This window comes from Anas acuta, chromosome W (genome assembly GCF_963932015.1).
Source record: "Anas acuta chromosome W, bAnaAcu1.1, whole genome shotgun sequence".
In the NCBI taxonomy this organism is placed as follows: Eukaryota; Metazoa; Chordata; class Aves; order Anseriformes; family Anatidae; genus Anas; species Anas acuta.
In genome coordinates this window covers 1,346,345-1,373,606 of record NC_089016.1, presented here as the reverse complement: position 1 = coordinate 1,373,606, position 27,262 = coordinate 1,346,345, and the positions used below count along the sequence as shown (strand labels likewise).

Here is a 27,262-nt window from a genome sequence, read left to right as displayed (position 1 = left end):
GCACTCACGGCCACGCGGCACCGCCACCTCTTCCTCCTCCTCATCCTCGGGCGTGATGTAGGAGGACTCGTCGATGGGGGTGGCCCAGCTGTCCACCCAGGCCACGCGAGGCCGACGGGGGGGTTTGCCTGACATGGCTCTCAAGGGGGGGTGGGCGCGAAGGGACGCGATCAAGCAACGCTCTCAGGGCGCTCCGGCTCGCTCCTTCTCGCTCCTGCCCTGTCCTGACAGGCAATGAGGGCACGGAGCCGCTGCCACGGCTTTTAAAGTGAGACCCCCCCTACGTCACAAAGGGACCCCCCCTATGTCACAAAGGGACCCCCCCCTACGTCACAAAGGGACCCTGGCAACGGCACCACCCGGATACGGGACCCCAAAATGGGGGCCCAGCCTCAGCCCCACCACCTCACGGCCTCGTCAGCCTCCCGGAACACCCCAAAACCCCTCAATCTCCCCCAAGCCTCCTGACGCAGCAGAATCCCCCCCATGGGGTGCAGGGTTTCCCCATTAAGCCCTCAGAAATGGGCTTAGAATTGAAAGAAAAGGTTTTGAAACCCACAAATGAGGCTTCGGACCCTAAAAACCGGGTCCCCTCGCACTGAGAAATGGGATTTGGTGTGAAAAAGGAGGTTTAATCATGCAGTGAGGTTTTGGGGTCCTGGAAAGGGAGGACTGGGTTTAATAAAGTGGTGTTTGGATGTTAAACGAGTTTTTTGAGCCTGGAATTCTAAAATCTTGAAGGTTGGAAAGATCCCTCCATGTAATTTGGAGCAGTGCCTCATGAAAGCGCAGCCCTAAACCTTTTAAACTGCTCCGGGCACAGTCTAAGGAGGTTTTCTGACCTCCAAGGGAGATTTTGGGCTGAAAAGGCTGGATTTTCCCAGAATCAATCTTGACCGAAATAAAAGGATGTCTTCTCAAAACTTTATCCTCTCAAAACAAAATATACCAAACTAAAACTTTATTCTCTCCATACGGGGCTGGGGTGTGATCCCTCCTTTTTCCATGCAACTTCTTGACATTTTGCACATTCCCGCATGCTGTAAAACCACAAAAGCCCCTTTTCCACCCCAGTCCTTCAACATTTCCATTTTGTTGGTCAAGAAGACCCCAAAAGGGGGCCCAGCCTCACCCCCCCCCCCTCCCGGCGCAGCCCCAGGACGGAGGCTGAGGGGCCCTGAGGGAGGGCGGCCATTTTGTGCTCCCTCCTGGAGCACCGAGGGGCTGAGGGGATATGGCTGCCCGTGGCTTCTGGGGGGGCCGTGTCAGGGAATGGGGGGGCTCTGGGAATGGGGGGGCTTCTGCTAATTAGAGTCCTCAGTCGTTCGGGTCGGAAGAGACCTCAAGGGTCATCTGGTCCCAAAAGGGGGTAGCGTTGTGGGGCCGCACGGTGTGGGGTGGGCTCCTTTGGGGCAGCTGCTGGGCCCCCAAGGGAAAAGGAGGGAGCGGGAAGGTGAAGGGTGCGGGGAGGGGGGCTGAGCAGCATGGCCGGGTTGTCCCCCTGGTGCTGCCCCAAGGCATGGGGTCTGCCGTGGTGGGGAGCCTTCGAGGTGGCGAGGAGTTGTGTTTGGCCTTAGGAGCGTGGCGATGCGAGTTATGTGGCTAACGTCCTTCTGTCAACGTGGTGGTTTGTTGTGTTGGTTAATAAATGCACGCTACCAACGTGGAGAGCCTCTTTGAGTCCCGCTGATAGCGCCATCAAACTGTGGTGGCTCCCAGGCATGATGTTCAGCCTCGGTGCTGAGCCCTTCAGGTCATTAACGCAACAAAATATGACAAGGGTCTGAAGTTGGAAGCTATCTTTCCATGCTGCACGTGGAGAACATGGTCATTTCTCAAAAGGTGTACGCTGATGTCAAATCAGGGATGATCCCCAAATCAGTTGTGTATCTCAGCGTCCTGTGTGCAAGCACGGGAGTCTGATTTTCTTGGAAAGTGCTTGAATGGAGTAAAGCATTAATGTTTCGGTATACTTTTGATCCAGTTGAAAATGAACTTTTTCTGTGCAAGTACAGAGGCATAGAGGCACTGTCTGCAGTTGGGCTGGCTTATGCCATGAGACAAGTAATCTGCAGAATCGTGTTTGCATTTAGAGTTTGGTGGTTTTAATTCTGCTTTTAGTTAGATACCTATTGTCCTTTAAAGAGGTAAACCAGGGAAGAGAATTTGAAGGTAATAATAGATATATTGTTGTCATTTGGTTGAAATTTTTAAAATTACGTGGGTGACTTTTCTGGTACGTAGAGTTACTTAATCCCATGTCTTGATAGGTTGCCATCAGTAGCACAAAACCTGCACTTGTTACTGATGTCTGTAGAAAAAGTTTTGAATGCCTGTTAGTGAATTAGGTCAGTTAGGTTAGTTAATCTCTTGATAGTTGGAATTAGGTGTTAAATCTGGATCTAATGAGCTGAAGTTGACCTTTTGTGTCCATAAATATGGTGTTACAAGAAATCTTGAGCTGTTGCGCCACAAATACTTTTTTTTCTTTATGCAAATACATAATGCATGCTTTTTAATACTTTCCCTATAGGAACATTGACCTCCATCCTGAAGAAGACATCACTTCCATGATACTTTTACATAGTCCCCTGGAAATGAAGCAAGAGTCTACTAGAAATGCTGCTTACATGGTGGACTGTGAAGATTATGTGCATGTGATAAAATTCAATCCATTTAATAGTGGAGGTGCATGTTCCCTCATTGCATATGGTGGCAATAACTATGTAGTTGCAGGGACACATAGATTTCAGGTTAGTTTTTGTTTATTGCTTTTATTAGTTGCTTCCTGAAACTGACAGCATGTCTTCTGACAAAGACTAAAGTCACTTTCCTGTGTCTTTCCTTCCCCATTTTGCCAGGAAGTGTTTTACTCCTTTATTACATTAATGACTTTGGGATATTTGGTCTTAAAGAGAAAAAAATGTATATATAAATACATAATGGTATTAGCATCCTGCTGGTGTAAAGTTCTTTTTGAGTAGGCTGCAATGAAAACAGGAGTGCTCTACTGGAAGAGTAATCCCAGTTCAGTATTTCTTGCAAATGTTTGTGACTACTACCTGGGAACTTAAGCAGTTAGCTTTGGAAATATGTAACTTAACATTTGCTGTATGGTGTTCTATTTTTTTAAGGCTTTCAGGTAGCTATCAAAGCAGCAAAGATTTCAAATACCCGAAATAAGAAAGGAATAATTAAAATTTCCAAAGTAAGTTTAGAGACATTTCTTTCTAGGAAGGACAATGGCAAATAGTTACTTAATATACATCTGCTTTCTAGGTTATTATTTTACATCTCTCTGACAGACTGTTAGAAACAGTAAAATATGTTTTTTTTACCTTGACATTATTTCCAGTCACAATATCGTGAAAATTTTTAAAAAGTAAGAGAGCATACTGTGTATATTTATATGTAATACTTTTTTTTTTTTTTTCTTTTTTTTTTTTTTTCCCCTGGGTGCTTGAAAATTGATAGTAGAACACTCTCATCTTTGGAATCTATTTTTACTTTCTTTTTCTTGAGCTCACTTCTCCTTTACATGGTACTATTTTTATACTTTACTATCTAATACAGAAAACAGTATAACTGGTCTTTATTATTCCCCAAAGTCTTAGTGTTGGAAATTTTCTGAAAATCACCTAGGTCCTTCCTAGCATCTACATTATGCAGAGTGTATACAGAAAGATTTTTTTCCTTAAAGCAGAATTGTGCCATAGAGAACATTTCATCAAAATAGCCTTCCTACATTTTGAGGTACTACGCAGGATGTTTTGAGAACTTTTTGGAGATCAGTTGATTCATTAAGTCCACAATCCCAGCAATTGTTTCATCTTTGTCACCATCCAGTTCCCTCACCATTGGGAAGAATAGCCAAGGTAGTAATTTTGGTCATGTTAAATGATGAAGGGTACCTTTCTACCTGCTGCTGTTCTTCCAGACCAATGTTGCCGACGGAAGGAAGACCCAGCACATCAATATGAGTGAACAGTGAACTTCAACTTTAATGGATAGCTCAGTCGTCTTTTATCTAGTTTGAACATAATCAACTCATACATATTGCAGAAACTAAGCTCAGGATTGGTTAACACTTCCCGGGCTTTTCAGTCTGGTCCTCCTTCTTTTGGCTACCTGTCCCACCTTAGGGACTTTCCCCGATGGCCCAAGGGCATCGTGTCCTTGAGCCTGATTGGCCCTCAGCCAGCTGCATACAGTGCCAAGGCTCATGTGAGTTGAGTACGGTGCTTCACCAGCCCATTGTCTCCCAACTGCTCAACATTCACATGTCCTGCCTCACTTAACAATTCCTCCACAATTCCCCCGTTTTTATTTTGCAGCAACTATAATCAATATAACTATAAGTAGAAAACGAAGTTCCTCTTTGACGAAGAAAAAAAACATCCACCCATGTTCCCAAAAACAGATTTAAACCAACCTTCAAACCAACTATCTTGTACTATAATTTTTTTTTTTTGCGTATGATCCCTTAACCATTTCAAACATAATCAACTCATCAACGAAAGGATCAGACGCAGAAGCGAGGAATAGGCAAAATGAACTTTGTCCGGTTTGATTTGATATTGGTTTGAGGATCGATTTTGACTTTTCTTCAATGGCTGGTTTAACACATCGACTAGGAACCCAGGTTGGCCCTGTAGGGGAAGAGATACACACATAACCTCGCCCCATATAAATCACATCAGCAGGCCCCAGCCATTGTCCCGTTTTCATATCTCAGTACAGTACTCTCATAATACATTTATTATCATTTTCAGACTTAATGTAATGACGTGTCGCGGGTGGTTCCTCATCATCTCCATGCTATGAACCCCTAAACCCTGCTTAGCAGCGTCATTGTAATCACAGGTGTTATTTGTATTTTTGTACCAGTATGGCCTTTTCCAGGTTCCTGTAGCAGGAATCATCTGATATCCACGGCTACGTTCACATTTGTAGCCACCTTTCAGGTTGATACATATTTGACTACAGATACCAGGGTTTTGACATTTATCAAAATCTCCACAGTTTCTCTTGTCTACAAACTCAAACCCAGCTGGACAGTCACATTCATTTATGTTGCATTCCTTCAGGGGCTCATCACCCCAGTCCTTGCAGTCTCTCTGCTGGTTACACACTTTATTGATATCTATGCATTCTCCACTTCTGCACTTGAATTTGCCAGGTCCAGAGCACTGAATAACATCGTTACAGTTTGCTTCATCAGTGCCATCCAGACAGTCTCTCACACCACTGCACTGCCTACTCCTATGAACACAGTTCCCATCTTCACATCTGAACTGGTCTGGCCTGCAAGTCTGAGAACGGCAGTTAATTTCATCACTTCCATCCTTGCAATCAGGATCTCTGTCATAGTCTTTTTCACCTGAGCCGCACTGCACCTCACTCACATAACACTTCACCAGAGGTGCAGGCTGGCAGCCACACTGCTCCAAAGATACATCCGAGTGGTCGGAGCAGTCACCTTGACCATTGCAGACAAAGCTTTTGGAAATACATTGCCCACTACTGCATGTAAATTCTGCTGCACTACAAGTCACAATGCCGCAATTCTCTTCATGTTCTGCACTGTCACAGTCCTTTTCACCATCACATTTCCAGGACACTGGTGCCCGCCGCCCCGCACCTGTGTCACTTATACTACTGCTATTACCCGTGCCGTCAGTGTCAGTGGCATCCTCCTGGTACCGTTTCTGTCTTTGCCGCCCCTTACTCTCCCCCTTTTCTTTTTGCCACTGACCATTCACCACAAATGGATGAGACACATGATTACTAGTTAGGAAAGAGCGTGTAACATCTGCTATACAGCTGCAGGCGATCTGCTGGTTTTGGTAATACTCTAGCTGCCTCTCTGCCAGGTCCATGCGCTGCAGCAGGTTCTCAATGAAGTGCTGGAGCCTGGCTTTTCCCTGCAATTCTTTTTCTGTCTCCTCCTCGAACTTGCTGAGGCGCTGCTTTAAGGCCGCGATCATCTCCACTGCCATGTCCACCTGCCTGCTGAGCACCCGCTCCCTCCGCTGCACCTCCTGCTGCTTCTGCGAGAGCTGCACAAAGGCCTCCCGCACCTCTAGCAGCTCCGCCGTCTTCTGGGCCAGCTCCCCGGTCAGCCTGTCGAGCCGCTTCTCCTTCGTCTTGTCCACAGCCTCCACCATCCTCGGCGGGGCGGGCTTGGGAAACTTCGGGCACAGGGACCGGGACCAGCCCTGTGGCCGCCCGCGGCCGCGCTGCCCCGGCCGGTGCTGGCGCCGGGGCCGGGGCTGGGAGCGGAGCGGCCACGGGAGGCGTTTGCGACTCTTGCCGCTGTTCCGGCCGTTTCCCGGCATGTTGCGTCGACATGCCGCTTCCTTGTGATTGTTCGACTGACAATTTGAGCACCATACTGCCCCAGCTTTGCAGTGTCGTCTCACGTGTCCAAAAGCACCACAACGATAACATCGGCAGCGGTGTGGTAATTGGTTACTAGGGGGTGGTACTGGACCACCGGCGGTTTGCAAAGGAGCAAGAGCTGCAAGGACCTGACTCTGTGTAGACTGAACATGCTCTTTCACAGCCTGTGCCTGTTCTCGCATGCTGTCACCTAATTGCTTTACTGCCTCTACTAACATAGCCTGTTGGCCTACTGGTACCTGAGCCATTCTTTCCAACCCTTCCTCAATTGTCCATGTCCCCGGTAACGTAGCTAATATACTACGAGTTGAAGGGTTGCAGTTTTGAATTGCACACTGCCTTAGAATAGTGCCCTTTAGATAATCAGGTACCCCAGCTGCTTCTATTGCGTTTGCTACTCGATCAATAAACAACCCAAATGGTTCCTCCCTTCCTTGCTTGATGCCCATATAGGATGGTATCCCCCCTGGCTCTCTAATTTGGTCCAAGGCTCTTCGAGCCAATCTCATTGATTCTTTAGCTTTGTCTGGACCCAGCAACGCTTGTGTCTCTAATCTATAATATGGTCCGAGTCCCATCAATTCCTCCAACGTGACACCATACAACGGATCTCCAGGTGCCCTTATCACAGCTACTGCCTCTTGACAAACACTTTGCCAATGCACATTAAAAAGAAGCTGTTGATGTTGTGTTAGGATCAGCTTCATTATACCACGTATGTCCCCGGGGAGCAATATATTAGTTCCCCAAATATAATCTAACATTTGCCGAGTAGGTTCCCCCTTTAAACCAGAATCATTTACTGTAGATCGTAATTGAGTTAATAGTTTCCAGTCTAAATTTGTCATATTAACGGTCACATTCCCCTGTGTATCTGGTGGCGAGTATACTACCGGAAAAGCTTGTGTTAACTGTGCTGCCGTTTCATAATTCCCTTCACGCAGTGCCTCATTTGCTATTTGCCTCCATCGCTCCTTTCCAAGGCCAATAGGGCCTGGGTCGAAAGGCACGTTCAGGTCAACAGGGGGCGTAACAGCAAAGGCCTTCGATGGCTGCAGACCTTCTCTTCCCTGCGCCCCTGTTGTGAAGGGATTTATATTTGATAGAAATGAGTTAGCACTGGTCTTTTCACTTGCTCCTTTCTCACTTTCTATTGGAGCAGTTGGAGCTGTTGGTAGTGAGAGCTCCTCCTCTGCTACAGAGGGCATTGTCACAGGCACCCCCGAAATTCCCGAGGCCCCCTGTGTAATAGTAAAAGTTCTAACGGAAGGTGGCAACGGGCAATCTGTGCCTTCCATATTTATTTGCTGTGGATTAACATTATTAACCCTTCTTGGTGGTCCTGACCACTCTGTTGCAGCAGCAGCAACTCTTTGTTCATCTTTATGTGTGGCTAATGCATTAGCCACTATTCTCCATGGCCTCATCAAATCTCCCAGTAAACTTAACATCGTTCCTAACATCATCAAACAATTTATTTCCAAATTTACGCCACTCTGTTTGTTCAAAAACTGTATCAGGACTTGTTAAACAACCCTTAGCTAGCCCATATACTAATAACCCTGGCAAATCTTTTTCTACAATCTGTATCTAAAATGCTCCGCTTTTCTAAAAAGCATTTGAGCAAATAATACGCCGCTTATCTTTTCATACCTTTATAAACGTCGGTTGCAGCCTTTGCAAAGACCTCGGCGGCGCTTTTCCGGCGGGACCCTAAATAGGCTCATCCCGGGTGCGGGGACTCCCTTTCACCTTCCGAGCTGCAGATCTCGGCGACGCGCGACCGGTGGGATCCACTCCCGGGTGCGGGGGACTTCACATCCTTTTCACCTTCCCGGCGCGGGTGCAGGGATTCTTGTCCTTTTCACCTCCTGGGCTGCGTTGCAGGACCGGCTTCTCCTTTATTCCGTCCAACCGTGGCCCTGGATCACTGCCAGCAGTGTCCAAATCCTGTTCAGACTTGTCCCTGTTCGGGCGCCAATTTGTTGCCGACGGAAGGAAGACCCAGCACATCAATATGAGTGAACAGTGAACTTCAACTTTAATGGATAGCTCAGTCGTCTTTTATCTAGTTTGAACATAATCAACTCATACATATTGCAGAAACTAAGCTCAGGATTGGTTAACACTTCCCGGGCTTTTCAGTCTGGTCCTCCTTCTTTTGGCTACCTGTCCCACCTTAGGGACTTTCCCCGATGGCCCAAGGGCATCGTGTCCTTGAGCCTGATTGGCCCTCAGCCAGCTGCATACAGTGCCAAGGCTCATGTGAGTTGAGTACGGTGCTTCACCAGCCCATTGTCTCCCAACTGCTCAACATTCACATGTCCTGCCTCACTTAACAATTCCTCCACAGACCAACCAGGTTGTTCTAGCATTTTTCCATAAAGTAAAACCAATTGGGAAAGAAGATAACCTACATGGCCTCCTTGCTTTTGTTCCCATTATTTCGCATTGCAGTGTGTGCTTATCATGCTGTTGTCAGTGGTTCTGGTTCTATCTATGCTGATATTGAGCCCAAAGAATGGGCTCAGCATGTCCCTCTGGCAAATCTTTTTGTGCAATGTAGGTTTGTTTTTTTGCTATGTTGACTTTGGTTTGGAACTGCAATCATTTCATGGATTTTTACTTACTTACATATTTCAAGTAAATACTTTCTTTATCGCAGCAGACACATCTAACTTTCAACTTCATATCAATCTGACTTGTTAGAAGTCATCAACCTGTTATTCTGAATTAGCTAACTACAGTATTTCTGTAGGAAGAGGATGCAGAAGTGGAAGGCATGCTATATTAGACACTACGAACATTTTGTCATGGAATCAGTGTTGATGCCATAGCAAGGAGTCCAGAAACTAGACTTGATGCTTTACCTCCCCAGATAAGGTATTTCGAATAAATTACTATAATGAGTCCTTGTGTCATATCTGTTTTCTCATATCTGTTTTCTCTAAGTCCTTAGTATTGAACTAACTTTAATGCTTACAGCTGAAATCTAACTCTGAAGAAATTGCTGTTGGAAGTCTGTGAACACCATTGGAACAACAGTTTAATTCTTAGTCATCCTTATATATTTTGTTCTGCTTCCTGAGCCCCTTACTCTTTCCTCCCCACAGTAGATTCACAGTAGACACTAGATTTTTAGATTTTAATCGACCTGTAATCTAGTTAGTCTTTTTGTTGTATGTATCTGTATAATGTGTATGTATCATTGTAAGAATGATACTAGTATCATGGCCTGCTTTGTAAAATTACACGGGATGTTCTCCATAGTATGGGCTATGTTTAGGAGTAAGTCGGATGCTATTTGTGAGACCTGTCAAGCTGTAAGTCTAGAAAAATGGTCAATTATTAAATATGCACTTAACATGAATTCAGATGCTCTCAATTGCTTGTAAGCCTCTTCAAAACTATACTGGTTGCTTACTGCTGCATATTTTTACAGTCTTTTGTTTAAAATAAGTTGGAGACTGGTTAATAAATTAATGCCTAGGTAATTTAAAACACTGATGATGAGGGTTCTGTTTTTTCTATCAGCCACTTCCTCCAAGGTAAATTCTGTGGCAGTTATAAGAGAGATTTCAGGTAATTCATAGTTGATTCAGATTTAGCTTTGTCAAATGTTTTGTATTACTTTCCATTAAAAAGTATTCTTGGCACTTGATACACCGTATTTTATAGGCAAGTTCCAATTATAACTCTGAATGGTTGATGCCAAAGCAGAAAAATTAGAATATACGTTTGATTGAAAATCTAAATTTCCTTTTGCATGTCATTTTGCAGGTTTAAAATGGGGTGAAACTCTTGATTGATCTGGTTTGGTTTGTTCTTTTTTCTGTTTTTTTTTTTTTTTTTTTTGTTTTGTTTTGTTTTGTTTTGTTTTGTTTTGTTTGTTGTTGTTGTTTGTTTGTTTGTTTGTTGTTGTTGTTCTTGTTTTGTTGTTGTTTTTGTTGTTGTTGTTTTAACATTAAAAAAAAAATAAATTGCAGTGCTACCTGACAGAAGGGCTTTTCTTTTTCTGTTGAGTGTAGGTTTTGTACAGCAGCTTCTGATAGGAAGTTAAGGCTATTTACTTCAGACCTGCAGGACAAGAATGAATATAAGGTAAGGGTAACTGAGCTGATATTGAATATTTCTTTAGTCTCTAATGGAGTCTAATCTTTCACTGAGCTTGTGCTTCACTTTTCTTACTGTACAGTATGATGTAGAACACTAAACTCTGGCAGACCCATCATCTCTAGCAAAGATCAGTGTATTGAATATACCTTTATATCTTTAAAGTGGGCATAACTAATTATCAGCTATATTATATTTTGATTTAAAAGTATTTATGTAACAGCCAAATTGACAAAAAGTAAGTAGAGGTTTATTTGTGGTCTAAAACATGGTCTAAAAATATTCTACAGGTGAATTTGAAGTACTGTGTTGGAAAAGGTTCCTTTACATAGAGACCTGTAAAATATTATGTGGTATCGTTTATTAGACTTGTCTTTATGGAGAGCAAATTTAATGCTTTGTCTCTTTCCTTGGGAAACAGGAAAGTTGCAATGAAACCATTTTGTACAGTACAAGATTTAAAGAAAGAATATTGAATTTTGTACGTAGCTGCAGACAGTTATATAAAACATGGCCATGGGCCAGTACTTGTTTATGTCTAAAATAAAAAGAAAGGGAATGACTCCTTCAAATACGTCTTCACTTCCTGTTCTTTCAGTGTAGTGTTCTTTCACCGGTGATGTTAGGAGGTGTCGGGTCTAAGAGATTTCTGTTGTTTGTAAGGCATTCTTGTCTTTGTAACTCCTACGTCACTTGGGTATGTACATACTCTTCAAAATTTTGCCTTTGAAACAATACCCCAGTCCAAATATTAATATTAATTAGATGTTCGTTTGAATTTGTTTTGTTGAGGTTTCAGACAAGAACAAGCAAAGCTAATCAATGCTGAAAAATCAGGGGTTAGGGTTCCTTCTTTAGTGCTTTGGAGTATGATAATGCCTCTGAGAGTTGTGTATTCAATATGCAGGGGAAAAGAACTGGCTTTCCTTTGTGGTTTGGCAGTATGTATTAGTAAGACAATATTTGTCATACAGAAAGTAAATTAATTGCAGATGTCACTCTTGGTCAAATAATAATGGAGTGAGTAAAGCTATATATAAGTAAAAATGGACATTACTAAAAAATAAAAAGTATTTTAATTTCAGAAAAGATGTTCTATGTTACTTCATGCATGCACCTTCCCATTTTTTCCTTCCTTCGTGCTTGGTCCATCACCTTGTATGGCCTCGTCAGCCAGGAAGTAGGATAACTGACATGGTTGCAAAGAGCTTGGCTGGCACTTCTAGCAGAATATTTCTAGAAATTGTTAACGTTGTTTGCTTGTAAGTTGATGTGTGTCACTCCTTAACCAAAGTTACCATTTTATATAATATCTGTCAGTTTTATGATATTGTAGACAAGCAGCTTTGATGGTGTGAGTTAATCTTTTAACTTTTTTAGCAGAATATAAAGTTACTTTACTCATTACGTATGTCTGTTTTAATTCGAGAAATTTATAGAATTGTCTATAAGCACGCGGAAGAAAGAGAATAGGTAGAGTCATTAATAACAGTATAGACAATGGAATGGTTAATTAGTGGAAATAATCAAACACATAGAAGAACCTGGTACCACAGGCTCTACATTCAGCTGTCTAGTGTCTCTCTCTTTTTTTTTTTTTTTGGATTAACAATGGGCCTGACGGACTGTCTGCTAAAATCAGTGACAAGTCTCTTCATTTCAGCATGGTTCAAGGCATGAATGAGTGTTTTTTTTTCCTTATGTAATGAATACGAAAGCTTTAATTATTGGGTGTTAACAACCAACAAATTTTTGTGTTTTTGCCAAAAACTGTGAAAAAGTGACAGCTGTGATAGTTCATAGCCTTCATACCTCTTTTTGTCTCCTGTCTCTTATCATCTGGTCTTTAGCTGAAGGTGCTCTTTTATACATTCCGGAGCAGACTTCATGCCTATACTAGCTTTCAGACTGTTGCACATTGATTTAGGACTTCTTCCAGACTAACGCTAGGAATTCTCAATGGGATATGCTGTTTTCCTCAATAGGAACCCATTGCTTCCAGTTAAATAAATACATATGATAAATATTCAGCATTACAACTTCACACAAATGCATTTTTGATGCATTATGAACTTAAACTTTTTTAAAAATAGAAGTTTAAATAAGCAAGTTTATTCTAATGAAGAATTATATTAGGCTGTTTATTACTGAATTATATAAGATTACCAAAAAAAAAAAAAAACACACTTAAAATAATCATTTTGAATATATCTGATGAGACAGTTATTTTGTAGTTTACTGTCAATGCATGATCAATATTAAAACCATAGAAGCAAAGGAGGCAATGCTGTAGCACAGTCTGTGCTACTATTCTATTCTATTCTGAAAAAATGCTGTTTTTTCAAAATAGAATTTCTGTGGTGGGTTACTGTTTTTCCCAGGTCTAACAAGTTTTTTTTTCTGCTATGTGACCAACACAAATTAAACTTTAAAACATGTATTTCTAATTTAGCGGAATATATTACACAGTAGCTTTGTCTGGGTGCCTACAAATAAATTTAAAATGCCACACTTATATTTCTATTAAGTTAGCAATTGTTTTTCATACAAAAAGATTCTTTGGAGAACTGATTCTTCTACCCTTAGGACTTCTTTCTAACACAAACTGTGCTGACCTGCAGTTACAAGCTTCTACTGCAAAAGTATGTCAATTACGTAACACATCTGAAAAAAAAATATGACAAGTTGTGAGTGTAATGATCATAGAGGATGTATTAATACAAGAGGCAATACAACTGTGTGGCCAGATGAAGCTACAATAGATGGCTTATTTTTGATGCAACAGAATACTAAAGACCATTTGGGGCTTATGCTATGCAAATGAGAAGTTTTGGCTTCAGTTTAGCAATGAAGTTATTAGCACTGTTTATGCCAATTTCACCACTGGAACTTAGTCTAAGAACTTCATCAAGGGTATACTGAGACTGAGGAAGAAGTAAAAATTCCTGTTTTTACTGGATCGGGCTTGCTCTTAAAATGATCAGAAAACAGCCTAAAATGTGGATTATTACCTAACAGTGAGAATCTCATTAGTGAAAAGGAATAGTGTGCTTATATTGGGGGATTGGACTAGATGATCTTTCAAGGTCCCTTCCAATCCCTAACATTATGTGATTCTTTGGTAAAAATGTCTTTAAGCACGTTCCAGGCTTTTGTTTGTTTGATTGATTTTGTGTGTGTGTGTTTTTGTTGTTGCTTTGACAAAAAGTGGAGAAAATACTTTCTCCAGGTAGTCATCATAGTTTCTTATACTTGGATGATCATTGAGCTATATACTTCTTGTGATTGAAAAAAAAAATAACACCTGACTCCCATCTAAAGTATTTGGAAATCTCAGAGGTTCACAAATATTCTATGAGCTATGCCGAGTTAATTCTAAACAGTTTGATAGAATGGTTTCTTAGTATTAGTCAATCAAAACCTCAGAAAAATTATTTCAAGAACCTAAGGTTGAATACATAATGAACACATGGAAGACTTTGATCCATTGTACAGTGCACACTTTACACGTGAGGTTTCAAGAGAGGTACAAAATGTGCAAAAAAGCTGAGGGAAGTATGTCATTACAGTCAAAATGTAATCTCTGAACATTTTGTCTTTTATATTAAACAATTAGTATGTGTTGCTTCTGGAGGGATAGACGGAGTAATCTTACTCTGTTTTCCCAGTGGAAAAACTGTCTTGATGTAATTATCAACAAGGAACTTCAAGCATACTGAGTTTTCCATTACTTTGTCAACACAACTAATCCAAAATTTATGGGCTGGATCAAGCCCAGAACAAGAAACAAAAGGTAAAGTACAGTTGATGGATCTTCGTGAAATCTTTTCTTGTTCTCAGGTTTTCATTTGGAAATGAATTGTGTCTTTCTTCTCCTGCTTCAGATTTTGCTTAATAAAAAGCATATTTCATCAAAACTGTGTATGTAAAATGAGGCAGGATTTTTGAATTCTGAATGCTGAAAATTTTCAAAAGACTTGCATTTCTGTCTAAAGAGTTTGGCATCATCTTAGGATGTATTAGTTCTAGTGAAATCCACAAGGTTTTATTGAAATTATGGGCTGTTGGGGGAAAAAAATAACTTGGCTGCTGAAAGTGGTTCTGTATTGAACTGATGTATTGAACAGTCATAACTTTTTAAAGGGGCAGCTTCATTATTGTGCATGGTTTACAGATTTATTTTTTTCTTTTTGATCAGTTGCATAGCTCGTTCTGAGGAACAAACACAGAGAACAGTATTTTGTTCTCTCAGAAAGCTGAGAAGTGATTGTTTTCATTCAACCTGTTTTTTCCTTGCCATCTCTTCATGTCATGCCATTCTCCAGTGGATATTTTTGTGTCCTTTTTATGATACTTTGGGCAAAACAATAGCATCTATGCCTAGTGACTTATTCAGTGAGAGTAAAGAGGATGAAACAGTAATAGATCCAGCATCTACATATGGACTTCAAATAATTGACTTCAAATTTTAAGTGATTTAAGTAATTATAATTGATTTTTTTGGCATAAAGACCATAGTGAGAGAAAACACACACGAATCCTCAGATTGAACAAACTGATACTTACTAGCTACAGATTTTCTAATGAGATCAGAGATGATGTACTCATACCTAACAAACATGTGAATGAATTTGAATCATAACATCATAGAATGGCCTGGATTGAAAAGGACCTTAAAAATCATGTAGTTTCAACCCCCCTGCTCTGGGCAGGGTTGAAAAAGTATTTCAGCAGGGTTGAAAGTACTTCAGACTCAGCTTAAATGAGATGAGTTTTGCCTGCTTGCTTAATGCTGAATGTGCATTTGATCTTTAATTTAGATGTTTGAAGATATTGTAAAGCTCAAAAGATTGCTGATATCTGTAGATAAGTACAAAACACTTAACGGAATTGAGAAGAAAATGGTGTTGTGATTTTATGGCTAAGACAGCTGAAAAGCCTTCCGAATATGTAAAAAATATCCTTTTAACTTTTACTGAAAACTGTGATTCTGCTTCTCGTTCAGGGAAGCTATGTTACTAAGTTGGTTTTCATTATAGATAAATTATTCTCAGTACTTTGAAATAAAAATGTCATGATTAATACATTTCAGCTGAGGACAATTACATAGTAATAGTTCCCTTTGAAATGACTTCATGCTTTCTGATACAACTGTGAATGTTTGCTTTTGACTGCTAGTTCATATGTACATTCACACCATGGGTAATTATATCCTATTATTTGAAAATGGATGATCTATTACTTTCACAGTGTGCACTATGCCCAATTTTCCCTACTCTTCAGTACAAGAGTATATAAAGCAAAGAGCATAAAGTACTATGTTAGTTTCTCTCAAATGTTTAACAGAAACTGTGATTAACTGCTGTGATATTGTGTGGCCAGCTTGTTTTTCACGTGCTGTTGTTCCTCACTTTTAGTTTTCATGAAGCCTTCAGCATGCATTGTTACTTGTTTCATTGAGACTTTTTTCACTTTTTATTCTTGTACTGGGTCTGGCTGGAATGTTAACTGTCCCGGCAGCAGCCCATACAGTGCCATACTCTGTACTTGTAGCTGGAACAGCAGTGTTATCACACCAGCGTTGTGTCTACTGCTGAGCAGCAGTGGCACAGCATCGGGCCTTTCTCTAACCCTCCTAGGGGGTGGGCAAAAAGTGAGGAGGGAAACATCACTAGGGCAGCTGACCTAAAGCAATCAAAGGGATATTCCATACCATGTGATGTCACACTCAGCAATAAAAGGTGGAAACAGGAAGAAGAGGGGAGGGGTGGGCTCTCGTTGAGAAGACGTCGGTCCTCCTCTCGAACACCGGCTGCGTGTGTTGAGGCCTTGCTTCAAGGACGTGGTCAATCATCGCTCATTTGTGGGAAGTAGAGAGTAATTTCTTTCCTCTGCACTTCCATATAGCTTTCATTTATTTTGTTTGTTTGTTTTCCTCCCTTCTTTTTATTTTTCCTTTTCCCCTCCCTTTTCCCCTTTCCCTTTTTATTTCCCCTTAGTTAAATTGTTTAGTTCATGGTAGTCTTTATTTAATTATTATAATTGTTTCCCTTTAATTAAATTATCCTTATCTCAACCCGTGAGTTGTTCTTTGCTTTACTTCTCCCCCTCCTCATCTAAAGGAGGGGGAGTGAGAGAGCGGTTGTGGGGTTTAGCTGCCCAGCACGGTAAAACAACCACAATTCTAAAGGTAGTTTTTTGGTCCTTTGCCATCTCTGGTGGATATCTGCTCTTGAGGAATTTATATATTGACTGCTTGGGAAAGGGAATATACTGGACAAGTGATTGGCTTATTGCTCCTTCAGGAAAAAAAACCCTCTTGCTGCTTGCAGGAATTCCTATTAAAAACTCTTGTTTAGAGATGAGTTACTTATGAATAATTGGAGTTCTTTATAAATTATGTGTACATTGACTTCCTGTTGATTTTCCTCTTTTTTTCTGAGATTTATTATCTTCTACCTTCAAAATTCAGTGGTTGAAAAAGAATAAGAAGTTGTGGTGTGATCCACTTACTAGAGCATCAAGCTGACCTCTGTGGTAATGACAAGGAGGCAGTGGGGTTCCGTTCACCTACAGTGTAAATATACACAAGCGTTAGAGGTTTTAAATATCTCCGGTTTTACTAATGAATATTTTTCCCTTCCATGTAGAAATGATAACTTTATTGTACACTCAAATCTTTCATTGAGTGGTTCTGTTGAATATATATTGTTAACTAATGGTGGAACAGTCTGCTCAAAGTTAAAAATATTTCTTTTTTTCTGGTTGACAGACATTTGATGGCCACTCAGATTACATTAATGATCTGGTGTTTTCTCCCAAAGAAGGTCAAGAAGTTGCAAGTGTAAGTGATGATCACACTTGCACGTATGCATTTTGCTCAAAATATCATTGAAATATCATAGAGGGCTGAGCAATCACCAACAATATGAAGTTTACAAGAGAAGTGCCGGATTCTGCACCTGGGAAGGGACAACCTTGGATGTATGTACAGACTGGGGGACGAAAGGCTGAAGGGCAGCTCTGCAGAAAGGAATTTGGTAAATGACAGGGAGGGCCAAGCACATCCTGAGGTGCATCAAGCACAGCACTGCTAGCTAGTCAAGGGAAGTGATTGTGCTGCTCTACTCTGCACTGATGCAGCATCATGTTCAGTATACTGTGTGCAATTTTGGGCACCATATAATAAGAGTCATACAACTGTTAGAGAGTATCCAAAGGAAGGCTACAAAGATGGTGAAGGGTCCAGACGGCAAGACAGGAGGAACGGCTGAGGACCCTTGGTTTGTTGAGCTCCGTGCAGAGCAGGCTTGGGGGGGGGGGGGGGGGCCTCATGGCGGCCTGCAGCTCCCTCACGAGGGGAGTGGAGGGGCAGGCGCTGAGCTCTGCTCTCTGGGGACAGTAACAGGACCCGAGGGAACGGCATGGAGCTGGGACAGGGGAGGATCAGGCTGGGTGTTGGGAAAAGTTTCTGCACCCAGAGGGTGGTCGGGCACTGGGACAGGCTCCCCAAGGCAGTGGTCATGGCACCAAGCTTGCTGGAGTTCAAGTGTTTGCATAATGCTCTCAGACACATGGTCTGATTTTTACGTAGTTCTTTGTGGAGTCAGGAATTAGATTCGATGATCCTTGTGGGTGTCTTCCAAGTCAAGATATTCTATGATTATGTTCACTGTCAATTTCCCCAGGTGGGACAGAAATAAAAAAACGATCTCCAAGAATAGGAGACATAAGACATGATGTACAGCTCTGAGCTGTACAGACTCTGTCCATCCATTCTATCTTCAGATGAGTCAAGTTTAAAACCAGTATACTCATGTGAAATTGTTTGCTTACCTGAACTCATTAGCCTTACTGGGAGATGCAATTATACAGCCTAAGGACAGTATCATACTGATACAGTGATACCAGCAGCTTATAATACCATGATCATAGCCATTCCAAACCGATATATTTAATTGGTTGCAACTGGAAAGAAAAGGCAAACACAAATCACAATCGTTAAGGTTGAAAAAGCCCTCCAAGATCATCTGGTCCGACCATCCCCCTACCACCAATGTCACCCACTAAACCATTTCCCTAAGCACCACGTCCAACATGTCCTTGAACACCCCCAGGGGCGGTGACACCACCACCTTCCTAGGCAACCCATTCCAATGCCTGACTGCTCTTTCTGAGAAGAAATGTTTTATAATTTCCAACCTGAACCTCCCATGGCACAATTTGAAGCCATTCCCTCTGATCCCATCACTACTCATCTGAGAGAAGAGGCCGACTCCCAGCTCCCCACACCTTCCTTTCAGGTAGTTACAGAGAGCAATATGGTCTACCCTTAGCCTCCTCTTTTCCAGACTAAACAACCCCAGTTCCCTCAGCCACTGCTCACAGGACTTGTGTTCCAGGCCCTTCACCAGCTTAGTATGCTAAAAAGCACTGTTTTGTAGTGCACAAGTTTGTTTTTCCTTGGCAAAAAGTCCCCCATCTTACACTTCTAATAGTGCTTGTGAATCTATAAAGCAGTTGGTCTTCATCCTTACAGCGCAGCTAAAAGCTGGAGAAGGCAGCATGGCAGCTGTGCAGGCTTAGCAAGCCATTGCAATAGGGGAAGAGGCTTATGAGAAAGCATCATCATTGACTTTTCTTGGTATAGCTGTGACAGTTTAAAATTTGTCTCAGTTAAGGAACTGTTTTAGTTTTTCTCTGATTATATGAATTATATATTTGCTCTTTGAAGTTATGACCATATTGATTGCTATATAAATGACCATTTAATGTTCAGGGGAAGAAAAAAAGTGCTATAAGAACGAAGGAAAAGATCTTGTGTTTGAAGCTATCTGGTAAGAGAGAAAGAAATAGCTGTTAGGATGATTATTCTGTGTATGAGGTTTTGTAAAGGGCAGAACATCAACTGGTGTAAATCACAGTCCAGTAGCATTAGTAGAGCTACTCTGTCTTATGTGAATTGAAAATCTAAAAGGCCTGTGATTTTTCAAAACCCCTAGGGAACTCAAAAATAGTACTTTGACCAGCAGGCAGTTTTTCCACAGCTGCCTTGTCTCTATTTCCAACAAAATCATTAGGAATGAGTAGTAAAAATGTGTATGACTTACTCCTAGCTTGTTCCAATTTATTCTCTATTCTTGATTTTTTTTTCATTAGATCTAAACTAATGTTGGGTTTATTCAGCAAAGAGGTATTTGAATATGTAGCATGTTTTGTTTATTTTATGAAATGCTCAGTGTTTCTGAGATAAGAGGACTGTTTTAAAAACAATAGTCTGATACTAAAGGAAAAGGAACTACAAATGATTTAATTAGTGTGTGCTATCAGGAGTTAATAACTGAAAGACAGTTATGCAGTAAACCTTAAAATCAATGGTTCAAAGCCATGTGAAGTAAGCAGGATTTTTTTTGGCTACTTGAGTTCTTATTTTTTCCATTTGTGCATGTGGAGCATGAAGACTTTTTTTTTTACTGAACTTAAAGGTTAAACTTTCAAAACTAATGGAAAATGCATTCCTTCAGACTTACCAAAATTATTCCTTACTTACTGTGTAATTTGCTTCGGCAGTAATGTAAGAAGAGGAATAATTTTTCAGTCTGTACTCAGTTTCTACTCAGAAATTTTTCTCAGGATACATCGCCTGTTAATACCTTTGGAATGAAGTAGTAGAACAATCAGCACAAGAGCAAGGAGTTTCAAGTGTGTCAGTGTTGTTCTGTTAGAGTTCCACCTCTGTGTCTTGATATAATTAACACTGTGCCTCAGTATGTATATCATACAGAGAGACAAACAAGTTCAGATCTTCCCTTCTCTTCACTCGGGTAAGTTTAGCAGAAATACATAAGGAACACAAGTTTTCAATTTTAATGCATTAAAAATCTTGCCATGAGCTGCTGCAACAGTTACATCTCATGGCTGGCTTTGGTCTTTTGTTGTTGTTGGAAGACAGCGTTAAGTCAGATACCAGTTGAGAAGAGGCTGTGGTGATGCCTTCAGCGTTCTTACCTTTAAATTGTTAGTTCAGGAGTTCTTGTTGCTTTTACATGTAGCTTTCTTGGTCTTGTTGGTCTCACAAGACCAGCTGCAAAGTAGAACTGATTATTTAAGACTGTTTAAAAATCCTCGAGCATCAGAATAATTGCAGTTGTTTTCTGTGCCATGTAGTCGTAAATTGAAGGGCATTCATTGACAAGAGGTGTTGGTTTATAAATATGATGTACACTTTAAAATTACCATGATTCTCTGCACTGACAATCTCAAAACTAATATAATCTTAGAAAGTATCTTTTTTTTTTTTTTGAAAGAATGCACCTTTGCAGTATTTATCAACCCCACCATGTTACAGTTATTCACAACGGTATGTATATACAAGATCAAAATTCCCACAGCTGTAAAAATTACAAAATAAATAAATAAAAGATTAGAAGTTGCAAAAAAGTTGATTGAAAAATTCAAACCCTGTGTTCTATATATTGTGCGTTACCTTCCCAAGGATGGCAGGATTCCAAGATGGATGAAGCAGTTCACAAGCCTATGGTTTACTTATGTATTTGGCAGGCTATTGCAAATTTTGAATTTTGCTTATTCTATATTTTAAAGTATAATATAGAGTAAACTAATGAAGAACTTGAGGGATAATTCCTGTATTTCACTTTTTTAAGCATTTCATAATTGTTTTACTCTTTCATTAAGAACAGAAAGAAATATATTTTTTTAATTTGATAGCAACATTGTAAAGAAAATGGTTAAAAATGCTGGTAGAGGAAATAGCTAAAATAACTATTGTTAAATTATTAATTGCAGTAAAGAAAAATGTGAATCAGTTTTATCGATGAGTCATATGTGTTAATGTGGAGCACAGTTAAAGTAAAATATAAAGAATCATAGAACAGCTCGGATTGGAAGGGAACACCAGCTAACTCCAACATTTCTTCCATGGGCAAGGAAGCCACCCACCGTATCAGGTTGCCAAGGGCCTCATTCAACCTGGCCTTGAACAGCTGCAGGGATGGGGCATCCACAGCTTCTCTGGGCAGCCTTTTCCAGTGCCTCACCACCCCCTGCGTGAAGAATTGTCTGACTGAGCAAAAAATTGCTCTCCATCTTTTTGATAAGCCCCCTCTAAGTATTGAAAAATTGCAATGAGGTCACCCCAGAGCTCTTTCAGCCTTTCTTCGTAGGAGAGGCGCTCCAGCCCTCTGATCAACTTCATGGCCCTCCTATGGATCCATTCACACAGACCCACATCCTTCTTGTGCTGGGGGCTCCAAACTTGGACACAGTGCTCCAGGTAGCATCTCTCAAGGGCAGAGTAGAGGGGGACAATCACCTCCCTCGGCCTGCTTTGATACAGCCCAGGATACGGTTGGCCTTCTGGGCTGCAAGCACATGCTGCTGGCTCATGTTGAGCTTTTCATCTACTCCCAGGTCCTTCTCTGCAAGGCTGCTCTCAGTGAGTTCTTCTCCCAGTGTGTACTTATGTCTGGGATTACCCTGACCCAGGTGCAGCACCTTGCACTTAGACTTAGGTTCACATGGGCCCACTTTGCAAGCTTGTTCAGGTGTCCAGGCTTGTCAGTCACTGTCAAGTCCAGTTTTTGTTGCACATACCACAAATATCAGTCCATCAGGAGGTTAGTTTTAGTCTCTATACAGAGATTCCTGGGGAAAGGTTTGATATCACTGGAAAATAAATATAACTAAAGTCACAACCTTTATTGTATTGTTTGTAGTTTAGTTGTTTGGTTTTGTTTCATTTTTCTACCTATAGCATGTTTGTTTCCATGGTACTCTTATGTCTTAGTTATTTTGCATAGGTATTTCACTAGACAGTAGACAAGAAAAGTCAGTGATAAATTATTTGTTATTTTTTGTTGGTTTTATTGGTTATTTGGTGTTTTTTCTTTCTTTCCTTTTTTTTTTTTAGTGTTTTCAGTGCTTGTTGCATTTGTGTCTTACTTTGTTAGACCAATTCAGTCTCTGGCCATATTGTGAAGTTGCCTTTCTCACTTATTCCTGCCTTAAATTTATATTTCATTTGTATCTTCTCATTTTGTGCAGTCAACTATAGATTTTTTTTTAATAAAGTATTTTATTCCATGTTCTGTGTTCATCAGTTTGTTGTGATAGAATTCCGCAGTGTTTCTGCATACAAGAAATATGATAGCAAAATAGTTATCCTTTTTGAGCTATGCTGATAGTGCTTATCAAGCTAGCTGTGCATTTTAATTGATGAAAAGAAGTTGGAGTCTTGAATTATTTTTAGGAGTCTAGCTTGTGGCTTTGCATGTTTTTTATATGCATCCCTGTGTGTCCCCCCAAAGTCTTCCATGATACTTCTTATACCTCACAGTCAAAACCAAAATATTAACCATCAATTTTGGTTATGCTTTTGGTTATACAATTGCTATGCGAGTATGTCTGCTGGAGAAACAGAGAAACTTTAAGGATATTTAAGTCAAATTTTAAAAAGAAAAGGAAAACACAAACAAACAAAAAACACACCAAAAAATGTTGGTCATTTGTTAGGAAGAATTTCTTTTCTGAAAGGGTTGTTAGACACTGGAACAGGCTGCCCAGGGAGGTGGTGGAGTCACCATCCCTGGAAGTCTTTAAAAGACGTCTAGATGTAGAGCTTAGGGATATGGTTTAGTGGGGACTGTTAGCGTTAGGTCAGAGGTTGGACTCGATGATCTTGAGGTCTCTTCCAACCTAGAAATTCTGTGATTCTGTGATTTATAAGAGTAAGTCAGACAGTTCAAGGATAGCCAATACTGCTTTGTGGTGAGCTGTTAGATGGTATTAGATGTCACAGAAAGATACTAGATGTTCTGTGCTCCAGCCCCACTCACAAAGATTGCTAGAAACCTTACGTTAAAATATATATATTTTTTTCTTCCATTGTCTGAAGATTTGAGAAATGCCTTAAAGTTACAATATGGTTTTGTTCTTATACTATTTTTTTTGATGACTTTTATTCATTTATAATTTGGTTTTGCTCTCTAGCTAGAATTATTCATTATTCAGAAAGTTAGAATGTACAATAAGGGTAATCTCTATTGCCACAAAACAGGTTTTCAGATGTTCCAATGAATACTTTGGCAATTTTAATAAAAGTCCATTTTGTGGTAAAATTGCTGCACATATGCCGCATGTCATCATGCACATTCATGTATACTACATAAAATATAGTTGTTCCAACATAGTTTGAATAGCTCCATGCTTTGAGATAACTGCAGTTATCATTTGTTTGTTTAATCACAGAATGTGAGTGATAAGCGGAGTATACTAATATTTCAAGAGTTTCTCTTGAATGACATTTGTAGCTATCTCTAACTTTGTATTAGTTTAAATAGTTGTTAATTACACTTTGGGAAATAATAAATAAATAAATAAAAGTGGTGCGAGAGGTGGGAAAACAGTGCATTCCCAAGGTAGATAAAACACTAGAATTAAACTGTAATGTAGAGATCTTGTTCGTAAGATACACATATGTGAATTCAGCTTAAAGGTCTAAATTCAGGCTTCTCTCATGTTGCAGGAATGACAGTGAAACCTCTGCACACTGTCAAAACAGCACAGAACCAATAAAAAGGATGTCCAATGTATGTTGCAGGTGAGACGTTTGGTTCTTTGTGATTTTTTTTTTTCATAGATGGTTGTACTTTTGGCTTTTAGAGAACTTACCCAGTTAAGTTAATCCGTATTGCTTTCTTTTCCTACTTCATGCATTCAGTGTATCTTTAGATATATCTTGAAATTAGGGAGCTTATACTGGACTCACAGGAAAAACCAGGAGCTGCAATCCAGATGAGATGTTAGTGTCCAAGATGTGTGACTTCTTTTAAAGGTCCAGCACCCTACTGCAAAAATGCTTGTGAAGGCTTCCCACGTGCAAGAGCAAGAAGTTGGAGATGGAACTAGCTTTCTCCTTGTTCTTGATCAAGTCCTTCAGGAATTAGCCTAAGACCTTCTGAGGCTGGGATTATCAGTCTCAGAGGCAAGCTCTATTGTTACTGCCGTTCTGGAGATTTAGTTCACACTGCCATTGGTCATAGAACTGTGAATAGTCTGCTTCCTTCCAAATGAATTTTTAGTCAGAGGTGTATGGGGAAGAGCACTGTATGTTTTCGTTGCTTATGATTGTTTGCTTCCCTTGTAAGCTTTTCCATTTATTTATCTTTTATGGCCCTTTTCCAAGGAGGTAGAAGCAATACGAATGCACAGCCAGGTGAAATATTTGTTGTTTGCTGCACAGGTGAGTGAAAGATATGAAAAAGTTGGCAAGGAGGCCCTAGAAATTCTTCCAGACGTGGTGTGCTGTTCGCAATGAACCTTGGAGATTTTGAAGTGGCATCTGTGTTGCGTATTTCAGTGATACGCAGAAAGGATGGCACTGAAGGCTTCTTTTGTAGAAGCTTATTGCTCAGGCCTGTAGTAACTGGATAAGGACATACCTGTGCACACATCTAAAAACTTCAGTGGCTTGACTAACTTCTTCATAGAAGACAAAAGTTGTGGTTGATCAGGGTAAACTGATGGAATACATCAGCCTCTGAAATTAGTATGACATTGAACTCTTTGCTGACACTGTGGCTCAGAAAAGACCTGTACTTTCTACTAAATCTTTACAGAAATAGCTTACTGCTTTTATCTTTCAAGCAGAAAACCATTTTTCATAGACTTTTTTTTTTTTTTTTTGCATTGTGAGGATACATGAAGGGAATTCTGCAGAGAGGGGTGTGATTTAAAAGGCTAAGAGAACACACTGAGTGTGTTGGCTTGCTTTCTAAATTGCTAACATATCCAATCAAAGCATCGGAACTGAATCAAGAAAGGAGGGGTTGCACGTCTTCTGTTTATGGCATTATCAAAATGTACGTAGTGTCTTGTTCTAGTTGGACCTACAGAGCAGCCTCTGGCAGACCACTGACATTGCAGAGCATCACCTTGCTGAAGCAGCGCTATTGAAGGCACGAAGCATTTGCAAGTAACAGTGACAAACTGGTAAGAGATTGCTGTTTGCTTGTGTTAACCTTGCCTGCCTGGGAGACTGATTGCCCTCCCCAGCTGGAGAACCAGGAGGGACATCAAGGAGGCCAGAAGGGGGTTATTCAGGGGACCACACAGGGAAGGGGAAGCAACAGCCAGGTGAGGGGTGATTCCCTTTAAATAACTTTATTTGCTTCTTGGCTCTTGAGTCAAAACACCCATAGCTACGTTGCAGGACCAGCAACATGCCTGCTCTGGCTGCTCCAGCCAGAGCCACACTGTGATATCATCACTGGGTCGTCATGGTGACGTTTGAGCTTCCCCCCCCAGAACCCCCAGACAGTCCATTGAGCCTCACTTGCTCACTGGCAGGACCAAAAGGAGCCTCTCGCAGAAATGGCTGCAGATGGAAACTCGAGTGACAACGAGATAAATGACATTAAACAGGAGCCACTTCCAGAAGACATGTCGTACATTTTTGCTCCAGATGAGCTGTTTGAGTCTTTGGACTCAATCTTCGGTTACAATCATCTGGCCAAGCTTTTAGTTAGAAATGATGCTGCTACTATCTTGAAAGAGCTGGAAGCGAGTTTTCCTAGAATAAGATAGTTCGGTTGGAAGGGACCTTCAAAGATCGAGTCCAAATGTCTGACCTCTTCAGGGCTAAACAAAAGTTAAAGCATATTCTTGAGGGCATTGCCCAAATGCCTCTGGAACACAGGAAGGCACAGGGCACAGGAAGGCACAGGGCAGGGAAGATAAGGGCAGGGCAGGCAAGGCAAGGCAAGGCAATTCTGAAGCAGATAACAATTTCAGCTTCAGAAACAGAAATAAACAGCAGACACAAATGCAGAATCATTAGAACTACTTCACTTTGACTGTATCAAACTGTCCTCAGTTTCTTAACCAAGCCTTACATTCCCTTTTATAACTATGGAACTAAAAGTGCATTCAAAATGAAGGCACTTCTGATACTAAGAAAATTGCTCAATGGGGAAAGTTAAATCTGATGAAAGTCACAGGTAAAGTAATCATTTCGGTTCAGAAGACAACCCAGAAACCCACCAGGCCCATATAAAAAGCATGCTCAGGATGAAGATCTCTCATCAAACGGCAATCCCAAAACTACAACCTCAGCAGCAAATTAAACCAATTGGGCTTAAGTTCTTTAGACATGAAGCACCTGCCAAGTTCATCCTCTCTCACACCCTCTCAGTCCAGGCAGACTTAACCAGCCACGAATGCCCAGTCCCCCAAAAGTCAGGTTACACAGTCTGGCAGTAAGCTACAAAGGACCATGACTTCAAGGAATCAATTATTACCAAGGAGAGCAGGACATACCGGTGTAGGCCAAGGAAAGAGCCCACCGTTAGTAGAGCGACGAAGAGAGCACCACCTACGCTCACCAGCCATGAAAACTGCTAAGCAGTGGAATGCTCAGACCAAACACTCCCAAAGCCTCTGATACCTGACCAGTAATGGTCACTGGTGGCCAGTAGTTACCAGTAGCAATGCATAACACACAGGGGGGCACGTAAGGAGGTCTCAGCCTACCCCCAAACACACTGAACTCTCAATGCCAGGAGTGACAATACCTCTCTGTTGTCAAAAGAGTGAGCGAGTCAAGGCCAATATCGTGCCAGAGCACAAAGGCTTGCTCGGAAAGATCATTTGAGTAGGCCTGCAGGAAAAGAAGACTTACTTTGTGTCCTGGTTTCAGTTAGGACAGAGTTAATTTTCTTCCTAGTAGCTG

The 27,262-nt window shown here is 41.0% G+C and overlaps 1 protein-coding gene across 5 annotated transcripts in view; it reads left to right on the top strand.

Moving 5' to 3' along the window:
* Window positions 1-2,537: 2,537 nt before the first annotated feature.
* Window positions 2,538-27,262, top strand: part of LOC137847229 (uncharacterized) — a 77,499-nt gene continuing 52,774 nt past the window's right edge. For 3 of the 5 annotated variants that reach the window (XR_011090879.1, XR_011090878.1, XM_068665498.1), the window contains exon 1: window positions 2,538-2,753. Coding sequence is in view for 1 of the 5 variants with exons in the window: in XM_068665498.1 (XP_068521599.1) it covers window positions 2,571-2,753 (183 nt within the window). In the remaining 4 variants the exon portion in view is untranslated. Of the gene's footprint in view, window positions 2,754-9,160; window positions 9,286-10,430; window positions 10,504-17,287; window positions 17,426-24,058; window positions 25,368-27,262 lie in introns of those variants that run through there. The other 2 variants (XR_011090881.1, XR_011090880.1) reach the window with 2 other exon arrangements.